The sequence below is a fragment of the Saccopteryx bilineata genome, chromosome 1 (assembly GCF_036850765.1).
Source record: "Saccopteryx bilineata isolate mSacBil1 chromosome 1, mSacBil1_pri_phased_curated, whole genome shotgun sequence".
Taxonomy (NCBI): domain Eukaryota; kingdom Metazoa; phylum Chordata; class Mammalia; order Chiroptera; family Emballonuridae; genus Saccopteryx; species Saccopteryx bilineata.
Window position 1 is genome coordinate 42,347,130 of NC_089490.1, and position 19,952 is coordinate 42,367,081.

General features: G+C 38.0%; 1 protein-coding gene across 3 annotated transcripts in view; it reads left to right on the top strand.

The window, feature by feature from the left end:
* The window catches only part of ADGRB3 (adhesion G protein-coupled receptor B3), a 788,922-nt gene that overhangs the window by 350,301 nt on the left and 418,669 nt on the right, over positions 1–19,952 (top strand). For all 3 annotated transcript variants that reach the window (XM_066253172.1, XM_066253185.1, XM_066253176.1), the window contains 2 exons: positions 1,821–1,922; positions 2,305–2,411. In XM_066253172.1, the coding sequence (XP_066109269.1) occupies positions 1,821–1,922; positions 2,305–2,411 (209 nt within the window). The remainder of the gene's footprint in view (positions 1–1,820; positions 1,923–2,304; positions 2,412–19,952) is intronic.

Here is a 19,952-nt window from a genome sequence, read left to right on the forward strand (position 1 = left end):
ATTAGTAATATGTTTGAAATTATCTAAGGAAAGCATTTTACATAAAGGAAAGATAAGAAATGAATGGTTCAGTGAAACGCAGGCCATGATAGGAGGAAAAATTGAGAGAGAAAATCTTAGTGAGACCCTAAAGAAAGGATTTTCAAGGAGAAGGATGAAGTCAATAATTAAAGTGCTTCCAAGAAAGACTGGCGAGTAATGACGAAGATTAATGCATTAGATTTGGCTGTTAGGAGATCTTTGGTGGGGTGAAGAGATGTATAAATGGGGTTGGTGATGGTTGAATCAGTTGCTAAACCATCCACCAAGTAAAGAATCCATAAGTTGGAAAGATTTGCCTATATGTTTCAATGAGAACCTAGTTTGAGAAAATATATGTATTGACTCAGTGTGAGGGAGATTATCTCGAATAATTTAAGCTAGCACAAAGATTATGCAGGAAGTCAAAATGAGGTCCTACAGAGGAGTCAGGATTCTGGCATCCAGTCTGCTGAGACCTCCTTCAGCTCTGTCACCTTAGACAAGCCTCTTCTCACTGGGTCTTGGTATTCTCATCTGTAAAGAAGAAGGAGATGAAATATGTGGTTTTTGCTGTCGCTTTCAGTGCTAAATGGCCACATATTTAAACCATTTATCTTAGGTAATTATAAAGAAAATATTATTGCAATATTGTAATGTTTCAAATTATATTTCTCTCCTGCTAATAACTACTATGAATACTGAGTTCATAAATTCTGAAGTTGAATTACTATCAGTAGAATTATGATTAGTATGGATTAAATAGTATATTATCTGCAAAAAAGAAAATTTTCCTCCGGAAGTCACACTCCTGTACATATTAGGTACTTACTATTTTTAGGTCTTTATTTCTTTACTAAATATATTTACTATATAACCATATATTCATTTATTCAATTTTGAACAACTTCTGTGAGCCAGACACAGCATTAGGTGCAAGATACAAAGAGGAGCAGACAACAAGACCCCAGGGTAGTCATGAAGACAAACGTGAACATATAAGAGGCGTTACTGTGTGAAAAGCATAACAGTGAGAAAGAACTAATGTGTTCTTTCATCTGGGAAAAAGGTGTTATGTTTAACACAATATAGATAGAGCTTGTTCTTTAAGGAATTCTTTTAACTTTCCATTAAAATAGTTCTGGTGTACATCTGTGGTTGTTAGTTCCTTTAAGTATCTTTTGCCTCAGTAATTAAGTTGAGCTTTTGAAAATAATAAGGCCAAAAGATCAAATCAGTTTATTTTTATATGATGCAGTATAATTGCCATTATCGCTCTGTAAGAAGAATTAAAATGTTATATATTTTTGCCTTTTCAATTTTACTCTTAATACTTAGAGTTAATACTTGTGATATGGCTTTTAGTTTATTGGAAATTATTTTATTATATAACGTCCCAAAACATTATAGATATCAGAATGTTTTTTAATTTTTATGCTTGAATGAAATCTTTGACAAATCCAAATGACTTCTTTTAAAAGCCCGTATAGTATGCACTTTCAAAAATACATTTCTGTGGAGATTTTGTAGATAATGGTATTTTTTTTTGTTTGTTTATGGATACATCTCTAACATTTCAATGAACAATCACTTTAAAGAAAATGACAGAGCTCTGCAGTTAGAGAGATGCATTTGAAGACTGTCTATTGCCAATATTTAAAAAATAAAATAAACATTCTCCCTTCCGGTCTGTCTGTCCCTATCTGTCCCTCTCTCTGACTCTCTCCCTCTGTCTCTGTCAAAAAAGTAAAATAAAATAAAATAAACACGCTGAATTCAAATTCCTCTGTTTTAAATTGCAGCACCTTATGAAATATGCCCAGAGGATTATCTGATGTCCATGGTGTGGAAGCGGACTCCAGCAGGCGACTTGGCATTCAATCAGTGCCCACTGAATGCCACAGGTAAAGTAGGATGACCTCCCCCCCCCCCCGCAAAACCCAAATGATGCTGGCCATCCAAACAGCATGCTATGTTTGCTTAGGAAGATACGCTTTTTCCTATGTCCCTAAATAAATTTGACCAGTAAGCAATTAATGAGACAATTTTAGTGAAGTGCTTCATAAAAGTAGCCAGTGAAGAGACCTAGAAAATGTTGCTGATGCAGTGAATTCTCAGCGTTTACTGATACACATTAAGAAAAAAATTAAACGAATAATTTTATATGCATGCTTTTTAAAGCCAGAAAATGTACAAACAACCCAGCTTTTTAGTCTGCCTCTCAGTTATGCGACGCCTTCCAGCATCCCCTTGACAAAGCTTCTCTCTGTTCTTTGTGACATGCAGGCACCACTAGCAGACGCTGCTCTCTCAGTCTTCATGGAGTGGCCTTCTGGGAACAGCCGAGCTTTGCAAGATGCATATCAAATGAGTACAGACACTTGCAGCATTCAGTAGGTGCAAAGCCAGCTTTAGTACTTGCTCTGTTTATTTTTGCTAATGATCACTGTGTGAGAATTTAACCTTCTGTTATACAATCAAATCAGTACAAAAAAAAAAAATCTCTGAATAAATGCCTCAAGGAAAAAGGGGCATGATAGAAAGCTAATTTTTATGTCAGTGCTAAAGTGTTTGGTTCTTAGGGTATGGGTTTTCATGGCTCCTGCTGTTTAAGTGAAAGAATTCCTTGTCTACTAGGTGAAAAGCCTTAGGAAAATCTGTTAATTCGGTTTTATCTCTAATAGTAAAACTGTCTATCATGATTGGCACAAATCTGAGTAAATAAAATTTATTTCAAAATACCTTACAGTTTTATATTACGTTCCTTAACATTTTGTAGTTAAGGATTGATAAAGCTGTGTCATTTGGGTATCAAATTTCTCACTGCATTTGACATTAAGATATGAACAAAATCAATGTGATTGCACCAGAGAAAATCAATCACTTGCACAGGATTACATCAGCCAGAATTTCTAAAAATAGTCTTTCTTTTCCCACAGAGTATATTGTATGAATATTTTGAGCACAATTAAATTTTGCTTGGTATTTCACACGTGCAAATCATTGTCATTATCAGAGACTGTAGCCGTTTCATTCTGACAGTCAAGGAACTCTGCATGAGTAAACATTGTGGCGTTTAGAACAAAATGGGAGCAAGAGACAATAGGGAAGCTGAACATTGGCAGGAAGGATGCTTGGTTACGAGCACTTAAGTTGTGCTTTACTTTGTTTTGTTATTATTTTACTGTTTCTCACAAATATTCTTTTAAGAAAACTAAAATAACATTCTTGCTTATGGATGGACAAGTACCTTATACAATAAGAACCCTTATCAATAACATAAATGTAATTGATTATCAGAAAAAAAGTGCTTTTTTTTTTTAAAAGGTGAATCAAAGGATGTAGTCTTTTTTTAAATTATTTATTTATTCATTTTAGAGAGGAGAGGGAGAAACAGAGAAAGAGAGAGAGAGAGGAGAGACAGAGAGAGAGAAGGGGGGAGAAGCAGGAAGCATCAACTCCCATATGTGCCTTGACCAGGCAAGCCCAGGGTTTCAAACCGGCAACCTCAGCACTTCCAGGTTGATATCCCACTGCGCCACCAAAGGTCAGGCAAAAGTGCATTTTTTAAAACTGTATAATCATGTAAACCAGTGTCACTCCAATAAAATTGAAAAAAATCGGATAAACATGCTAATATGTTTACTTACCAAATCAGCAATTGAATTGAGTTATTCAATTAAATTGAATTAAATTGAATGATTATTTGGCTACATATAGCTTTATTTCTGTTATTGTGTAGACATATATATTTTCAAGTATATTTATATGTATATATTCACAGAAATAGTAAATATTGATATATATCAATATATACTGATTATACATAAATTCATATATATATTATAATGTATAGGTTTATGTGCTTATCAATAGTCAATGATATTTGGCTTCATTGAGTCTTATTTCTGCCAAAATCAAAGTAATAGAAATAAGATTGTATGTAGTCAAGCAGTCATCAATTCAATTACTGATTGGGTATGTAAACATATCAGCCAGTATTTGGTTGTCAGATTTTTTTTAAAGGATTTGGCTGGGAGTGATAGACACATACATAAAATGACAATATAATATATATCTTTATTTTATAATATAAAATGTAAGAATATGAAATATAAATTTTATTTTATTAATAGCTGTGAGTAGTCAGACTGTGTATTTCAGAATCAAGTGTAACCAACAATTTTCTTAAAAATTTAACTTTCAATGAACTTTATTTTTCTCTAATTTTAGACATTAGACTTTTTTATTTAATTTTTTTTTGTAACAGAGACAGAAAGAGGGACAGATAGGGATAGACAGGCAGGAAGGGAGAGAGATAAGAAGCATCAATTCTTCGTTGCAGCACCTTAGTTGTTCATTGATTGCTTTCTCATATGTGCCTTGACCAAGGGGCTACAGCAGAGTGAGTGACCCCTTTCTCAAACCAGCGACCTTGGGTTCAAACCAGCAACCTTAGGCTTCAAGCCAGCAACCTTTGGGCTTAAGCCAGTAACCATGGTGTCATGTCTATGATCCCACACTCAAGCCAGTGGCCTCACACTCAAGCTGATGAGCCCATGCTGAGGTCTGATGAGCCTGCACTCAAGCCAGTGGCTTTGGGGTTTCTAACCTGGGTCCTCTGCATCCCAGTCCAACACTATCCACTGTGCCACCACCTGGTCAGGCTGTTTATTTAATATTAATAATATACATTCAGATCTTGTTTATTCATGGTGTTGAATGAATGAGAATGACTATGGATTAAGTAAATCATAAATCAATTTTCACAACTTTAAGAATGAATATCACTTTGTGCAGAAAAATTTTAAGTTATAGTGTTCTGTATAGTAATATTTAAATGAATTTGCATTCTTTCAGTGTGAGTCTATCCTATAATAGAAACAAAAAGCATTTTGTAAAATAGAAGAAAGTGTCTCAAATTGTGGAATCCATAGAAATCAGTCAATAATTTGATAGCTGATGTGTATATGCCCTTGTTGACTTGCATACATTAATCAAGTACGTAATATTTTAGAATAAAAAGCAGCCTCAACATATTCATTTTCTATAAAATACCAGACACTCAGTTGGGCACCTCCATATTCTCCAGTCCTCACAAGAAACATGCAATATAGTTAGCCCTGCCTCAGTTTTCATAGAAAAAAAAAAACCAAAACCTGAAGATACTCAGGGGAGCAGTAAACTTAGGCAAAGAATAAACATTCCATCTCAGGCAGAGTGATTCCAAAGCCTAACCTCTTTCCTAGAGACCATACTACTTCCTGAGCTTCTGATTTGACATCCTCTATCTGTCCTAGATTTTCTGGTTGTGTTTCCTTTCAAAATGTCAAATGATCTCCAGTTTTTACTTGCTAATTACAAAATGAAATTATTACCAGTACCTTAGCATCTCTGGAGGTTTTGAGGAAAAATAGATGAGATACTATATGTGAAATGTTTACAAATTATAAAAGAGCTATTTAGCTATGAAGTATTCATATCTATAAATACAGAAAATTCATAAAATTAAAAAAAATTAACAATTTTTGCTTTTATTTTTTTATATTTCTTTCCCTAAATGTAGTTGATATACAATATTGTATTATTTATATTAGTTTCAGGTTTACAGTATAATGTTTGACATTTTGATACCTTACAGTGTGCTCTCCACACTAATTCTAGTAACCATCTATTCTCATACAAACTTAACACAATATTATTGACTATATTTCTCTTAGCCTTTTTACCCATCACCTCACCCCTCCCCTCTGGGTACTATCCCTTTGGTCTCTGTTTCTATGACTCTGTTTTTGTTTAGTTTGTTCATTAGTATTGATTTTTTTTAGATTCTATGTATAAATGAAACCATATGGTATAAAAAAGTTATATCAATAAGTGCCATTTTAGAATTTAACATATTATTAATTTGAACTGTACCTCTAAAAAATACAGATAGATGTGGATGGATTGATAGGTAGGTAAGTGAGTGGATGGGTGGACGGATGAATGGATGGACAGATGGATGGCTAGATGGGTAATATTGATGTCATATGTATTTTTACACGTGAATTATATTTAAATACACATGGAGAAATAGAGACACTTATAAGCATGCATGCATACACAAATTTGGTACTTGCCTAGAGGTCATTTTTTTCTTCTATATACGACCAGAGAAGTATAAGACCAATTTATGCCTTAAAGCAGGGGTCCCCAAACTTTTTACACAGGGGGCCAGTTCACTGTCCCTCAGACCGTTGGAGGGCTGGACTATAAAAAAAACTATGAACAAATCCCTATGCACACTGCACATATCTTATTTTAAAGTAAAAAAACAAAATGGGAACAAATATAATATTTAAAATAAAGAACAAGTAAATTTAAATCAACAAACTGACCAGTATTTCAATGGGAACTATGGGCCTGCTTTTGGCTAATGAGATGGTCAATGTGCTCTTCTCACTGACCACCAATGAAAGAGGTGCCCCTTCCGGAAGTGCAGCGGGGGCCGGATAAATGGCCTCAAGGGGCCGCATGTGGCCCACGGGCCGTAGTTTGGGGATCCCTGCCTTAAAGAATGCTTACCTGGTACATCAACTTCATTATGTATAGTCTAAAAGAATCAGTTGGAGATGAAAATGAAATCAACTTCTCTTTAAGCCCTTACTCCTGTTTGGTTCCCAGGCTTTCTCTGAGTAGCAAAACTAGATAGTGCTTATGATATAGAGTTATTCTGATTCCCACTATTCCTTAAGTTACTTTGAAGACTGCATCTTCTCTCCAGTAGAGTTCATCATTCCACAATCTAATTGTTCTATTTTCCTTGAAGGATTTCATTTCTTGCATCTCTATATTCATAAAGCTCATTAAATGTTAGTTGTCACCTACTTCAGAGAATTATTTAGAATAGATCTGTGTTTTCCAACTCTTTCACATATATAATATATGTACATACATCCCTAGATTAAAATACTTTATATAATTTTTATTAACATATAACAATAGTTTGAAATGATTTTTTTTTCTTTTTGTATTTTTCTGAAGTTGGAAACGGGGAGGCAGTCAAACAGACTCCTGCATGCACTCGACCAGGATCCACCTGGCATGCCCACCAGGGGGCAATGCTCTGCCCATTTAGGGCATCGCTACGTTGCAACCAGAGCCATTCCAGCACCTGAGGCAGAGGCCACAGGGCCATCCTCAGCGCCCGGGCCAACTTTGCTCCAATGGAGCCTTGGCTGCAGGAGGGGAAGAGAGAGACAGAGAGGAAGGAGAGGGGGAGGGGTGGAGAAGCAGATGGGCCCTTCTCCTATGTGCCCTGGCTGGGAATCGAACCTGGGACTCCTGTATGCCAGGCCGACGCTCTACCACTGAGCCAACCTGCCAGGGCCTAAAATGATATTTTAACATTAGTAAACATTAGTTCTATGAACTCTCTTAATTATAAAATAATTGAGATAGCCAGAATGAAGTCATTAATCAGTTTAATATATAAAATCACTATCTGTTAGATTGACATTTTGTTTGAATTCTTTGAGAACAGAAACCATGTTTTTTTATTCTTTTTTCTCTAGTGCCTAACACAATGCTAAACACATACTAGAGATACCGAATGAGCTTGTATAAAGAATGACTGTCACTTTTCTTATCAGTAGGTGGATACCACCTGGAGGTACCTGAGAAGGTGATAAAACCAGACTTACTGCTTATGAATTTTAACCACATGAATTTAATAAGTATTACCCCTCACGTGAAGTTTTTCTAGCCCAAACATATCTAGAAATGTAGAGTGACATTAATTTATGAAGTTACTTGGAAATTTCAGAAAAATTTCGGTAAGCTAATAATCACGAAGTTTGTTTGGAAACCTTGTAAGATACAACACTAAACACTATGATCCAAGTTTTGTTTATACAAAAGACAAGCCACAAACAATTGCACACACAAAAATATGAGGCTAGAGACATAAACTGTTAAATATAGTAGAATAATTGGAAATTTTGTATTTTTCCACGTGTGTTGGGCAGATAAAATATATTATGCTCACTTTGTTAGAGATGGCGCTGCCCACTTGAAGGCCGTCACCCAGGTGATATTAATGTGTGTTGGGGGCAGGCTGTGGGCAGGCAGAATCCTTGTAGCCTGGGGCTTGGTTTTGGGACTAAGCCTTTCCCACCCTTTTTGATGTGGGGTGGTACAATCCCATCATGTCTCTGATAAGTGACTTTGTATTAGAGACTTTCCCTATTTTGTATATTGGATTAAAGGTTTGGATTTCTACACTATAAAATAGGGGCAGAACGGAAGCTTGCTCTCTCTCTTGGTTCCTGAGATTAGCATTAGAGAGCAGAGAGCAGAGAAAGGCCACGTGGAAGAGGCCAGGAGAAGCAGCCAAGATGGCGGAGTATTGAGTGAGAAGCCAGTTTGTGCAGAGAGAAGGAAGGAGATGGGGAACAGAGGTGAATAAGTCTGGTGGCTAGAAACCTTTGATTCGAGGAAACTCGGATAAGTCAGTAGCTTTGTGAGCACTGAATGTGAGTGGGTTTTGGAGCCCAGTGTGTGTTTTTTACTTGCCCGCCTAGTGCAAGCTAGGATTAAAGATGGTGGCTCATCAGTTTTTGGCTCTGTTGTTTCTTTACCAACTGTCCGAATCCAGTGTGAACCTGCATGGGCCAGGCGGCTGCTATGATGGCAGCCATGGCTTCTGGCTTTACAACGTGCCCGTTTTTAATGTTTCATTTTATACTTTGGGACATTTTCTAAATTTTATACCAAACAAGATAGGAATAACTTAAGAACCTGTTGTGAACTAGGCACAGTAGTCAGACAGATTAATATTTGTTGCTTATAGAGCTGTTTGCAGAAAATCGCTGAATTTTATGGCCAAGTGGGCAAGGCTTTCCTAAAATTAAGGAAACAGAACCATCTTGTTTCTCATATAAATCTAAACAATCTCAAGCATCTGTATCTCATCTTCCTCCTCCTCTCCTTCTTCTCCTCTTTCTCTCCCTCCTTCTTCTCTCTCTCTCATTCTCTGTTTTCTCTCTCTTTTACACACACACACACACACACACACACACACACAGCAACAGACTACATAGAACTGGTAAAATGTATGTCCTTTGCAGGTAGATGTTTGTCAAATAAGTTTGTAAATATGATGTATATGTTTGCTCGCTTATAGTTTGCATTGGGTGTGGGGGACAGGCTGTAAGCAGGCAAGGTCCTTATAGCCTAAGTCTTAGTTTTAAGACTAAGACTTTCCCACCCTTTTAATACTAAGATCTTCTCAAAATTAAACTTTTCCCCACACCCTTGACTGTTGCATGATGTGGGGTGGTGCACTCTCATGAGGAATCCCATTTGTGCCTCAGATAAGTGACTTTGTATCAGAGACTTCCTTATTTGCATACTGGCTTAAAGGTTTTAATTTCTACACTATAAAAGGGAGACAGACCAGAGGTTCTCTCTTGCTCTGTTCCTGAAATTAGCATTGCAGCAGAGAAGCAGCCAAGATGGCGAGTGCTGAAGGAGAAGCCAGTTTGTGCAGAGAGAAGGAGATGGGGAACAGAGGTTAATAAGGCTGGTGAGGTAGAAACCGTTGATTCTAGGAATCTCGGATGAGTCCATGGCTTTGGGAGCCCTGAATGGAAAGGGAAGTGTTTTTTCACTGTGTATTTCTTGCCCTCCGAGTGCGAGCTAGGATTAAAGCTAATGGCCCACCAATTCTTGGCTCTGTTGTTTCATTACTGTCTATCCGAATCAAATGCAAACCTGAATGGGCCAGTGTTGGGCAGATAAAATGTATTATGCTCACTTTGTTAAAGAGGCCGTTGCCCAGGTGATATTAATGTGTGTTGAGAATTGTTGTAGCCTGAGGCTTGGTTTTGGGATTAAGCCTGTCCCACCCTTTTTGGTGTGAGGTGGTACAATCCTATCATGCCTCATAGAAGTGATTTTGTATTAGAGACTTCCCCATTATGTATATTGGATTAAGGGTTTGGATTTCTACACTATAAAATGGGAACGGAGCGGGAGTTTGCTCTCTTGGTTCCTGAGGTTAGCATGAGAGAGCAGAGAGAATAGAGCTAGCAGCGGGAGGATGCCACGTGGAGAAGGCCAGGAAAAGCAGCCAAGATGGCGGAGTACTGAGTGAGATACCAGTTTGTACAGAGTTTGTATCTGGGATAAGGAAGGAAATGGGGAACTGAGGAGAATAAGGCTGTTGAGCTAGAAACCTTTGATTCTAGGAAACTCGAATAAATCAGTAGCTTTGTGAGCACTGAATGTGACTGGGTTTTGGAGCCCAGTGTGTATTTTTACTTGCCCACTGGGTGCAAGCTAGATTAAAGACTATGGCCCACCAGTTTTTGGCTCCGCTGTTTCTTTACCGACTGTCCGAATCCAATGCGAACCTGCATGGGCCAGGCTCCTGTGATGGTGGCCCTGGCCGTGGCTCCTGGCTTTATAGCCAGGCAGCTGTTTTGGTGGACGCGGCTACTGGCCATACAGTAGACAGCCCTTGAAAGCAAATGAAGTTGAACCAGGTGTACTAATGTTTTTTTTTTTTAATTCATCAGATAGAAAAGTCATTCCTCCTTCCATGGAGTGGAGTGAGTAATGGAAAACTTGAGAAAAATCAAAGATATGACTCAAATAGATGTTCCTTCATATGAAAATATGAATAGTTGGGTATAAATATCCTCTTTTAAGTTGTTGTTTATTAAAGCCTCTGTTTCTTTTTTCAGACTTTTGTTTAACGTTTTTAAGATAGAAACTGGAGCAATAATCTATGTAAACACTGAAAGTTGTCTCCCTGAGAAGGAATGTCAGACCCTGCTTTAAGGTCCCTGTTTTTCCTGTTTCCTCTACTTTTATGGTGGCTTATTAGGAAAGATAAAGATAGCAGTTGATAGCTAGGGGTGGGGCTGGGAGACAAGAGGTAAGAAGAAGAGAGAGACAGAGAGTAGGTTTGCTTTATTTATTTTTCTCATTTCTTCTACCTTTCAGGTGAATTTTGCTGCATTGCAACAAAACTCTTTACATATCACACACACTTTTGGCCACCACCTAATTGCAAAAATGCCTAGCACATTGCTTAAAAGAGGATAATAAACTTTATTACTGCAGCTTATCGAGAAGAAAGAAAACAATAGCCACCATATTTTTATTTACAACAAATATGTATTGAGCCAAAAAGTATGCAGGTCATTCTTTTTTAATGAGCAATTAAAAGATAAAGAACTCAGCCCTGGCCGGTTGGCTCAGTGGTGGAGCGTCGACCTGGCGTGCAGAAGTCCCGGGTTCGATTCCTGGCCAGGGCACACAGGAGAAGCACCCATCTGCTTCTCCACCCCTCCCCCTCTCCTTCCTCTCTGTCTCTCTCTTCCCCTCCCACAGCCAAGGTTCCATTGGAGCAAAATTGGCCCAGGCGCTGGGGATGGCTCCTTGGCCTCTGCCCCAGGCGCTAGAGTGGCTCTGGTCGCAACAGAGTGACGCCCCAGAGGGGCAGAGCATCGCCCCCTGGTGGGCAGAGCGTCGCCCCCTGGTGGGCAGAGCGTCGCCCCCTGGTGGGCGTCCCGGTTGGGCGCATGTGGGAGTCTGACTGTCTCTCCCCATTTCCAGCTTCAGAAAAATACAAAAACAAAACAAAACAAAACAAACAAACAAACAAAAAAGATAAAGAACTCAGTACTGTGATCCAGCAGCAAAAGATTATACTTTGAAATATCCATCAATTAAACTGAGCTAAGTGAGTCTGAGAGACAGGAGTTACTTGTTCTGCAAGGTTTCTGTAGTTCAGTATAGCTGGAACACAGCAAGTGAGGGGTAAACCTCGGAGAAGAAACTGGGTCAATCGTTTCTTAATCCTGGCTGGACATCATAATCACATTTGTATTCTTAAAACGTATTAATGGGGAGGTTATTCAAGGTCAATTAAATGGGGTTGTTGCCAGCTCATACCAGTTGTTACCATAGTACACATTCAATAGATCTGAGCTATTATTATTGTTAATCATACCATGTGTTTGTCATCCATACACAAATATTTCCAATTACAAGACCCTCTCATGCAGTAAGGTGGGAACTCTGTTCTAAGTACACAAGATGTAGCACTTGACTGCCTATTTATTTATCAATTAAATTTTGAGAGACAGGCAGAAACATCGTGATGCTCCTTTATGTGCCCTGACTGGGCAATCCAACTGGCAACATCCATTCTTCAGGATCATGCTCCAACCAACTGAGCTCTCCAGCCAAGGCTTAATTTTTTACTGATTTTTAGAGAGGCATAAAAAGGAAGGGAGAGCCTGACCAGGCGGTGGCGCAGTGGATAAAGCGTCAGACTGGGATGCAGAGGATCCAGGTTCAAGACCCCGATGTCGCTAGCTTGAACGTGGGTTCATCTGGCTTGAGCAAAAAGCTCACCAGCTTGGACCCAAGGTCTCTGGCTCAAGCAAGGGGTTACTCGGTCTGCTGAAGGCCTACGGTCAAGGCACATATGAGAAAGCAATCAATGAACAACGAAGGTGTTGCAAGGAAAAACTGATGATTGATGCTTCTCATCTCTCTCCGTTCCTGTCTGTCTGTCCCTATCTATCCCTCTCTCTGACTCTCTCTCTGTCCCTGTAAAAAAAAATTTTTTTTAAATAAAAAAATAAAAGTAAATAAAAAAGAAAGGGAGAGAAAGGGGAGGCTGAAAGGAAGCATTTGTTGTTCCACTCAGTTGTACGTGCATCGGTCACTTCCTGTCGGTGCCCTGACGCGAGATCACACCTGCAGCCTTGGTTTCTCAGGACGACACTCTCAACCACCTGAGCTAGCCAGCCAGGGCCTGCTTTTTTATTTGTTTTGCCAAATATTACAATTTGTCAGAATATTCACTCCCAAAGTAATCATCACAAAACCCATCGATGCCAAAGAAAAATTGAAGAGCATTAATTCATTTAAGATAGAATCCTTAGGCCCTGGCCGGTTGGCTCAGTGGTAGAGCGTCAGCCTGGCGTGCAGAAGTCCCGGATTCAATTCCCAGCCAGGGCACACAGGAGAAGCGTCCATCTGCTTCTCCATCCCTCCCCCTCTCCTTCCTCTCTGTCTCTCTCTTCCCCTCCTGCAGCCGAGGCTCCACTGGAGCAAAGATGGCCCGGGCACTGGGGATGGCTCCTTGGCCTCTGCCCCAGGCGCTAGAGTGGCTCTGGTCGCAACAGAGCGACACCCCAGAGGGGCAGAGCATCGCCCCCTGGTGGGCAGAGCGTCGCCCCCTGGTGGGCGTGCTGGGTGGATCCCAGTCGGGTGCAGTGGGAGTCTGTCTGTCTCTCCCCGTTTCCAGCTTCAGAAAAATACAAAAAAAAAAAAAAAAAAATAGAATCCTTGTAATTTTATTCAGGATCATAAGTTACAATTTGGGGGTTGTAGAGCTCAACATCTCAATTCTAAAGTTTTTAACATGTGATCCTAAATAAAACTATGAGTTTATTGGTTGTTCAGCAAATGATATTATCTCACATTCATTGAGAGCTATCTGCCCTGATGTAAGGACAGATATGGAAAAAACTGAAGGAATGGAAAATATATGTATTTGCAAGGAAGGCATTATTTAAATCTTGATATTCTAAACAATTTATATGTCAAAGTTTACTGTATATGTCAAGGACAAGATAAATGGTTTAGATTTTACACACCATATGGTTTCTGTCATAACTACGTAACTCTGCGATTGCAGCAGAGAAAGCAGATATAGACTGTGATGACCAAGGCTGTGTGCCAATAAAACTATGCAAAAACGGGCAATGGTTGGATTTGGCCCACGAGTTATTGGTCACTAATGCTTGGTCTAGAATATTCATCCTTTAAGGATTTTTTCTTTTAAGATGTCAACTCTTTTTAAATCCTCCATCAAAAAAAAAAAATAGAAAAAGTCCATTTTGTCTTTTTACCTTCTTTTTTTTTTAAAAAAAACATTTTAACTATCAATATAATCATTTTAAATACCTTATCAGCTAAAACTAATGTCTAGAGTGTATGTGAACTAGCTTTTGTTTGGTTTGTTGAACATTATTTGGCATACCTAGTAATTTTTTTATTGTCAGACATTGTGTAAAAAAAAATGTTGAGTCTTCAGACAGTGTTCACGTCCACTAAAAAGCATTCCTCCTTTCCCTGGTTGTGCAAAGACAGTGAGGAGCTGATAGTTCAGTGCAGTCAAGAATTTGTCTGGGCCAAGACTTCTTACAGTTTTAGTAACACTGCATTTGCTTAAACCTCCTTTTTTGTTATGTTTTTTTTTTTATGGAAAGCCTACATTTGTCCATCCCATCAACCCTGAAAAATTGTAGAAGATTCAGCTCTGCCCTTCTAAAGGTCTCACCTCAGTGCCCTAGCTGTCTGCCCAGGTAACTTCCAATATATCCAGTACCTTCAGAAGACTAGTTGGTTGCTTAAAGCTAGACTCCTTTCTCACTAGGCATTTATTTTCAAATGCCTGTGTGCAAAGACAGAGCAAATTGCATTCTACATTTTAGAAGTTCCAACTCTTTGGCTGCCTACACAGTTCAAAAAATTCAACAAATTTGTCTCATGAAGAAAAGTCCCAACAAGATATTTATGGACCCTTAAATTTCTAATGTATTTTCCTCCAGCCCCAGGCAACCAAAAACATCAGTTTTTCTTTCTGCCCTAGAAGGCTTTTCTGCCTGAGACACATCTTCACCTCAGTTCCTGCCCAGATTTAGCCAACATTCCCCGGGGGGAAAAAAGAAACTGGCTAAAATTGTTGGTTTACCTCAGAAAAGTTATCCTTTTTCTAGAAATTAGTTTATCTCTTCATAGCTCTCTGATGCTCTACAGAGAATGATTTTTTTTGTAATTTATATATAGTTTTCTAATTGTCTTGGCAAAAGCATTGGCCATATATAAACTACTGTACTCTACTAAACCAAAAAGTTTCAAGGTATTATAAAAAGGAAAAATCTTTAGATACATATAATAGTGTTTCCTAGGGAGTTTTAAGGCAAGCTATTATATAGAGATATAAAGAAATACTTCTCACAGTAATACATATTTTTCCTTTTCAAAAAAAAAATACTTTACAACATAATACTGATTGTAATACAAGTCCAGAAAATTTTTAAGCTTCATCAGATATGTATTTAGTGTGACTAAATACATATTAGAATTAGTTTTAGACATTAAAATACACTGACTTGGAGCTTTTTTATAGGATGATTTAATAGAATACATTTGTACAAAGGATTATATTTTGGCAAATGCCAAAGAAAAGTATTATAAGCAGAAATGTATAATACTGTTTAATCATTCATCTATCCATTAATTTATTATGCAAATATCCATTGGGCTTTAACTCTGTGCAACACAGTTCGAGGATCTCGGGATGTCATTTGAATGTGACACACAACACACAACAAATCTAAAATAAAGTAGACATGAAAAGCAATAAAACGATTATAAATTGTAATGTATATATTGAAGGAAATTAACAAAGTGCCCACATAGGGAATACTGTTTGGGGACTGCTTTAGATAAAGAAGTCAGTGAAGTCTCTATGAGGAAGTGACCTTTACAATTGTGACATGAAAGAGGAGCTGAATCTAGACAAAAAGTGGAGAGAATGAGTGTCTCAAGGCATGAGAGTTTATTCCCGTTGAGGAGAATAGGATGTGGAATAAATTGAGGTCTTTAAGGGAGAGAAGGATGATGCAGGGGCCACAGTAGTGAGCAAAAAAGAGATTGTATTGAGATGAATTTGGAAAAGTCACTAGGGAAAACTTATTCTGTGCCTTAAAAGCCTTTGCTAGAAGTTTGGATTTTGTTCTTAAGGCAAAGGGAAGCAATAGATAGGGGAGTATTGACGTGATTCAATCTATACTACTCACAAAAATTAGGGGATATTTCAAAATGAATATGAAGTGATAAAAAAAAGCATTTGATTTTTTTTATTAAACAAGAACATCAGAAAAGCAAATGACAAACCAAAGAAAGTTGCTTGATTATGCAAATGAGATGTAAAACCAACTCCTATTTTATTGGTGAAAATGCACTATATAAAAAGCTGAAAGTACTGGAGTATCTGCACATTCCCTGACCCCTAATTTTTGTGAACAGTATAATTAAAGAAGGCCTTATGGCTGCTTTATGGAGAATAGACAGTAGCATGGCAGGACTGGAACCTGTGAAGTCTGCCACGGTAACCCAAATGCGTGTTGGTGACATCCCTTTTTAAGGTTGAGGGAGCGCAGCTGGCTGATGGTGATGTCATTTTCTGAAACGAGGAAGGAAAGACAATGAGAAATACCTTGCAGCAGGTGGGTTTGGAGGTTGCCAAAGATGATATGGATCTGAGACTTAAATAAAGAACCAAAGAGTACAGCTAGTCAGTTTAGCTGTGATTTTTCTCCAGCGAAGTTGAGCTACTTGGATGCAAGTGCAGAAATGCATTTTGCAGAACCAAAATCTTTTCTGAAGAACATAGTGTCAGCAGCACCTGGGCCTTGTTAGAAACATAAAAACTCAGAACCTGTCTCAGACCTACCAAGTCAGAATCTTCATCTTGGGAAGTTCCTTTTGTGATTTAAATGCACATTAAAATCTAAGAAGCATGTGGCAGATATTATGTAGGGTGGAAGTTTTGGTGGACGAATGCAAAGAAGTTAAATGAGCACTAGGCAGCTCTGTACAAGACATACAATTCTTTTTTTTTTTTTTTTTTTTTGTATTTTTCTGAAGCTGGAAACGGGGAGAGACAGTCAGACAGACTCCCGCATGCGCCCGACCGGGATCCACCCGGCACGCCCACCAGGGGCGAGGCTCTGCCCACCAGGGGGCGATGCTCTGCCCCTCCGGGGTGTCGCTCTGCCACGACCAGAGCCACTCTAGCGCCGGGGGCAGAGGCCAAGGAGCCATCCCCAGCGCCCGGGCCATCTTTGCTCCAGTGGAGCCTCGGCTGCGGGAGGGGAAGAGAAAGACAGAGAGGAAGGAAGGTGGGGGGTGGAGAAGCAAATGGGTGCTTCTCCTGTGTGCCCTGGCCGGGAATTGAACCCGGGTCCCCCGCACGCCAGGCCGACGCTCTACCGCTGAGCCAACCGGCCAGGGCCAAGACATACAATTCTAATTAGTTGATATTTCACTTTCCTCTCCTGGGCACATAGCAGGATTGTGATTCTTCACCACATGAAGGTGGGTTTTCATATTGACTAGGTGTCCATGTGTGCTCATTGATTGATCTTTGTGGTTTCAGGCCTGAGAATCTTATTGCCAGTGAAAAATCTTTTATTCTTCACTGTCCCAAAGTCCTGAATGACTATGACAAACTGAGCCTCCTTGAAGACCTGGGTGGAGTATGTTCTGTGAGTGAGAAATGAGTCTGCATTATCTTTAGGCACTGAGATTTGGGAGTTGCTTCTTATAGCATAGCCTATCTCATTCTGACTGATGCAATATCCCCTGGTAAACTCAAGTACTGGGAATAGAATTGAAAAAATCTTAGAGAAATATTGGGTTACTCAATGTTCTGCTTTGCATTGAGAAGGTCCCTGGGTCCTAGTCTGTGACCACTCTACTGCTTTGAACTCATGAAGAATGCTCCAATTCTATCCCGACTCAGAATATTAATGAGAAATTCTAGATTTGTTTGATGTTAGAAAAAGGAATTCCACCTACTTTTGTCCTTTGCTCAGGAATTGTACTTTAGACTAATTCTAACTCAAAACTCTGAAATTAAAGCTATTTCTAGATTTTACTGGGTAGGTAAATTTATATGCTCTAATTCTTATTTTGGAAAATTTTGGACTTTCCAGGGAATAAGTACAGTATATCAGACTCTGATTTTTTTTCCCATCAATTTTCTTGCAATCCTCACTTCAGGAATTCCTGTGGCAAAAATAAAATTAGGATACCCAATGTGTTATGGCCAAATGCTATTCATGCTAGACTTTGTACAATATGCATATAATTTATGTAGGAGAATTATAGACTAAATATTCCCTATAGTGTTGTCTCTAGACAAGAATTGTCTCTCAAACTTGAACTCTTAGTCTAGAACAGCTCTGAGATTAAAATAGCTCTGTATATTAAATATAGGGAAAATTAAGAACCATGTATATATCAGTTCAAAGGACATACTTCTGTTTTTACATACAGAGTGATATCTTCCTGAAAACACCAGATAGATCTGTAAATAATTTAATATCATCAACTAGTGAATGACTTTGGTCTTAGAAAATGACAGAGTTTTGGACTGGAGCAAAAGATGTTTGCTCCAGATTAATGCTTTCTGAAAAGAAGTTTATTGTATAATTATCTTTTAATTAAAGCTACCAGCAGCTTTGAGAGCCTTTAATGTACCTTACAGATGGACTGTAGGAGTTGATGCTGAAAATAATATATAAATATATGCTGTTCAAACTGTGTCATTTACACAGAGTGACTACGATAAACCTTTTTTAGGATTCACACAATGCAGGTCATGGTAACCAGAAACAGACCTACTCTATAAACCACGATCCTCACTGTAGCTCTCTATATAAAGACCAAGAAGGCTTAATCCAGACCTGTAAAAAGCAATGATTTTTAGATGTCAATTTTTTCTTTCACTGGTGATCTTGTCAACAGTATTAAATGTGAATGACACAGAAGCTTTTAAGACTTGTCCTCTGGAGCAGAAATGCTCACTGGGTATTGCAATGTGAGCAGATACAATCACTGACAATGATAATTTTAAAGAAAATAGTTAAATTATTAAACCTTTCTGAGCTATTTCAGTGACTAAATTAAGAGAATTATAAAATATAATCCAAGGGAAGTAGAATCCTTTATGTATCCTGGGTTATTTTTTCTGTCTACTTAAAGAAAAGTACCTACAAATATTTTTATATAGATAATTATAAATGGCTTTCAGAACATATACACATTGTGTTCCAAAATAATGACCACTACTCAAATAACTGGCAATACCTGGGCAGTCTGGCAAGTTGCTTTAAGTCTCTTGCTTCTCATTTTCTTACTTCATATGGAAAAGATTGATGGTTTTTTTTTAAACAAATGTGGTTGAAAATTATTTTTCCATATTAAAGCATCTTGATAGTTTCTAACAAAAGCACTATATTGAACCTGATTTAGGCAGGTGGTGATTTAAAGCAATGATTCTGGAATCAAAACACTTGAGCTCAAATCTTGGTGTAATTTAGGAGCTGTACAATTCTGGAGAATTCAGTTCACCGCACTAAGTCTCCACTTCTTCATCTGCAAAATGGGGGTAATTATGATACCTCCAATGGGTGTTTTAAACTCAAATGAGGTGACTCATGTAAAGCACTTAGTCCTATGCTTACCATATAATAAGCTCTTGATAAATACTATGTCATTGTTGTAATTGTTATTATTTTTAAAGGTAGCAATTATATAACTATAACTGTAGGTGTTTAAAAGTTCTGAATCATTTGCCTACTTATATTAATAGGGCATCTTTTAAAATGCAATTTTGTCAGGAAATGTAAAAGTTCTCCAATTATTACATGTAACTTTGTTTTGAATAATCATGGACTACTGTGCTTTAACTTCTCAACTTTCGAAGATAATAATTATAGAAGGAAAAAAAATTCATCTGTAATTTTAGTTTAATTTAGCAAGCACTTTGAGAAGATATTATTTTGTGTCATAAAATATGCTAGAAATTACAGGAGAAACAAAGATAAATAAGAAACTACAGGACCTTTAGGAGTTTAAGATCTAGTAGAATGGATAAGATAAGAACACAAACATTATAATTATAGGATATAAGTGCTGGCTGGGCAGCTCAGTTGTTTAGAGTGTCATCCCAATATACCAGGATTAAAAGTTCAATTCTCGATTAGAGCACATACAAGAATCAGCCAATGGATGCATAAAAAAGTAGAACAAAAAATTGATGTCTCTCTCTTTCTCTTTCTCTTTCTTTC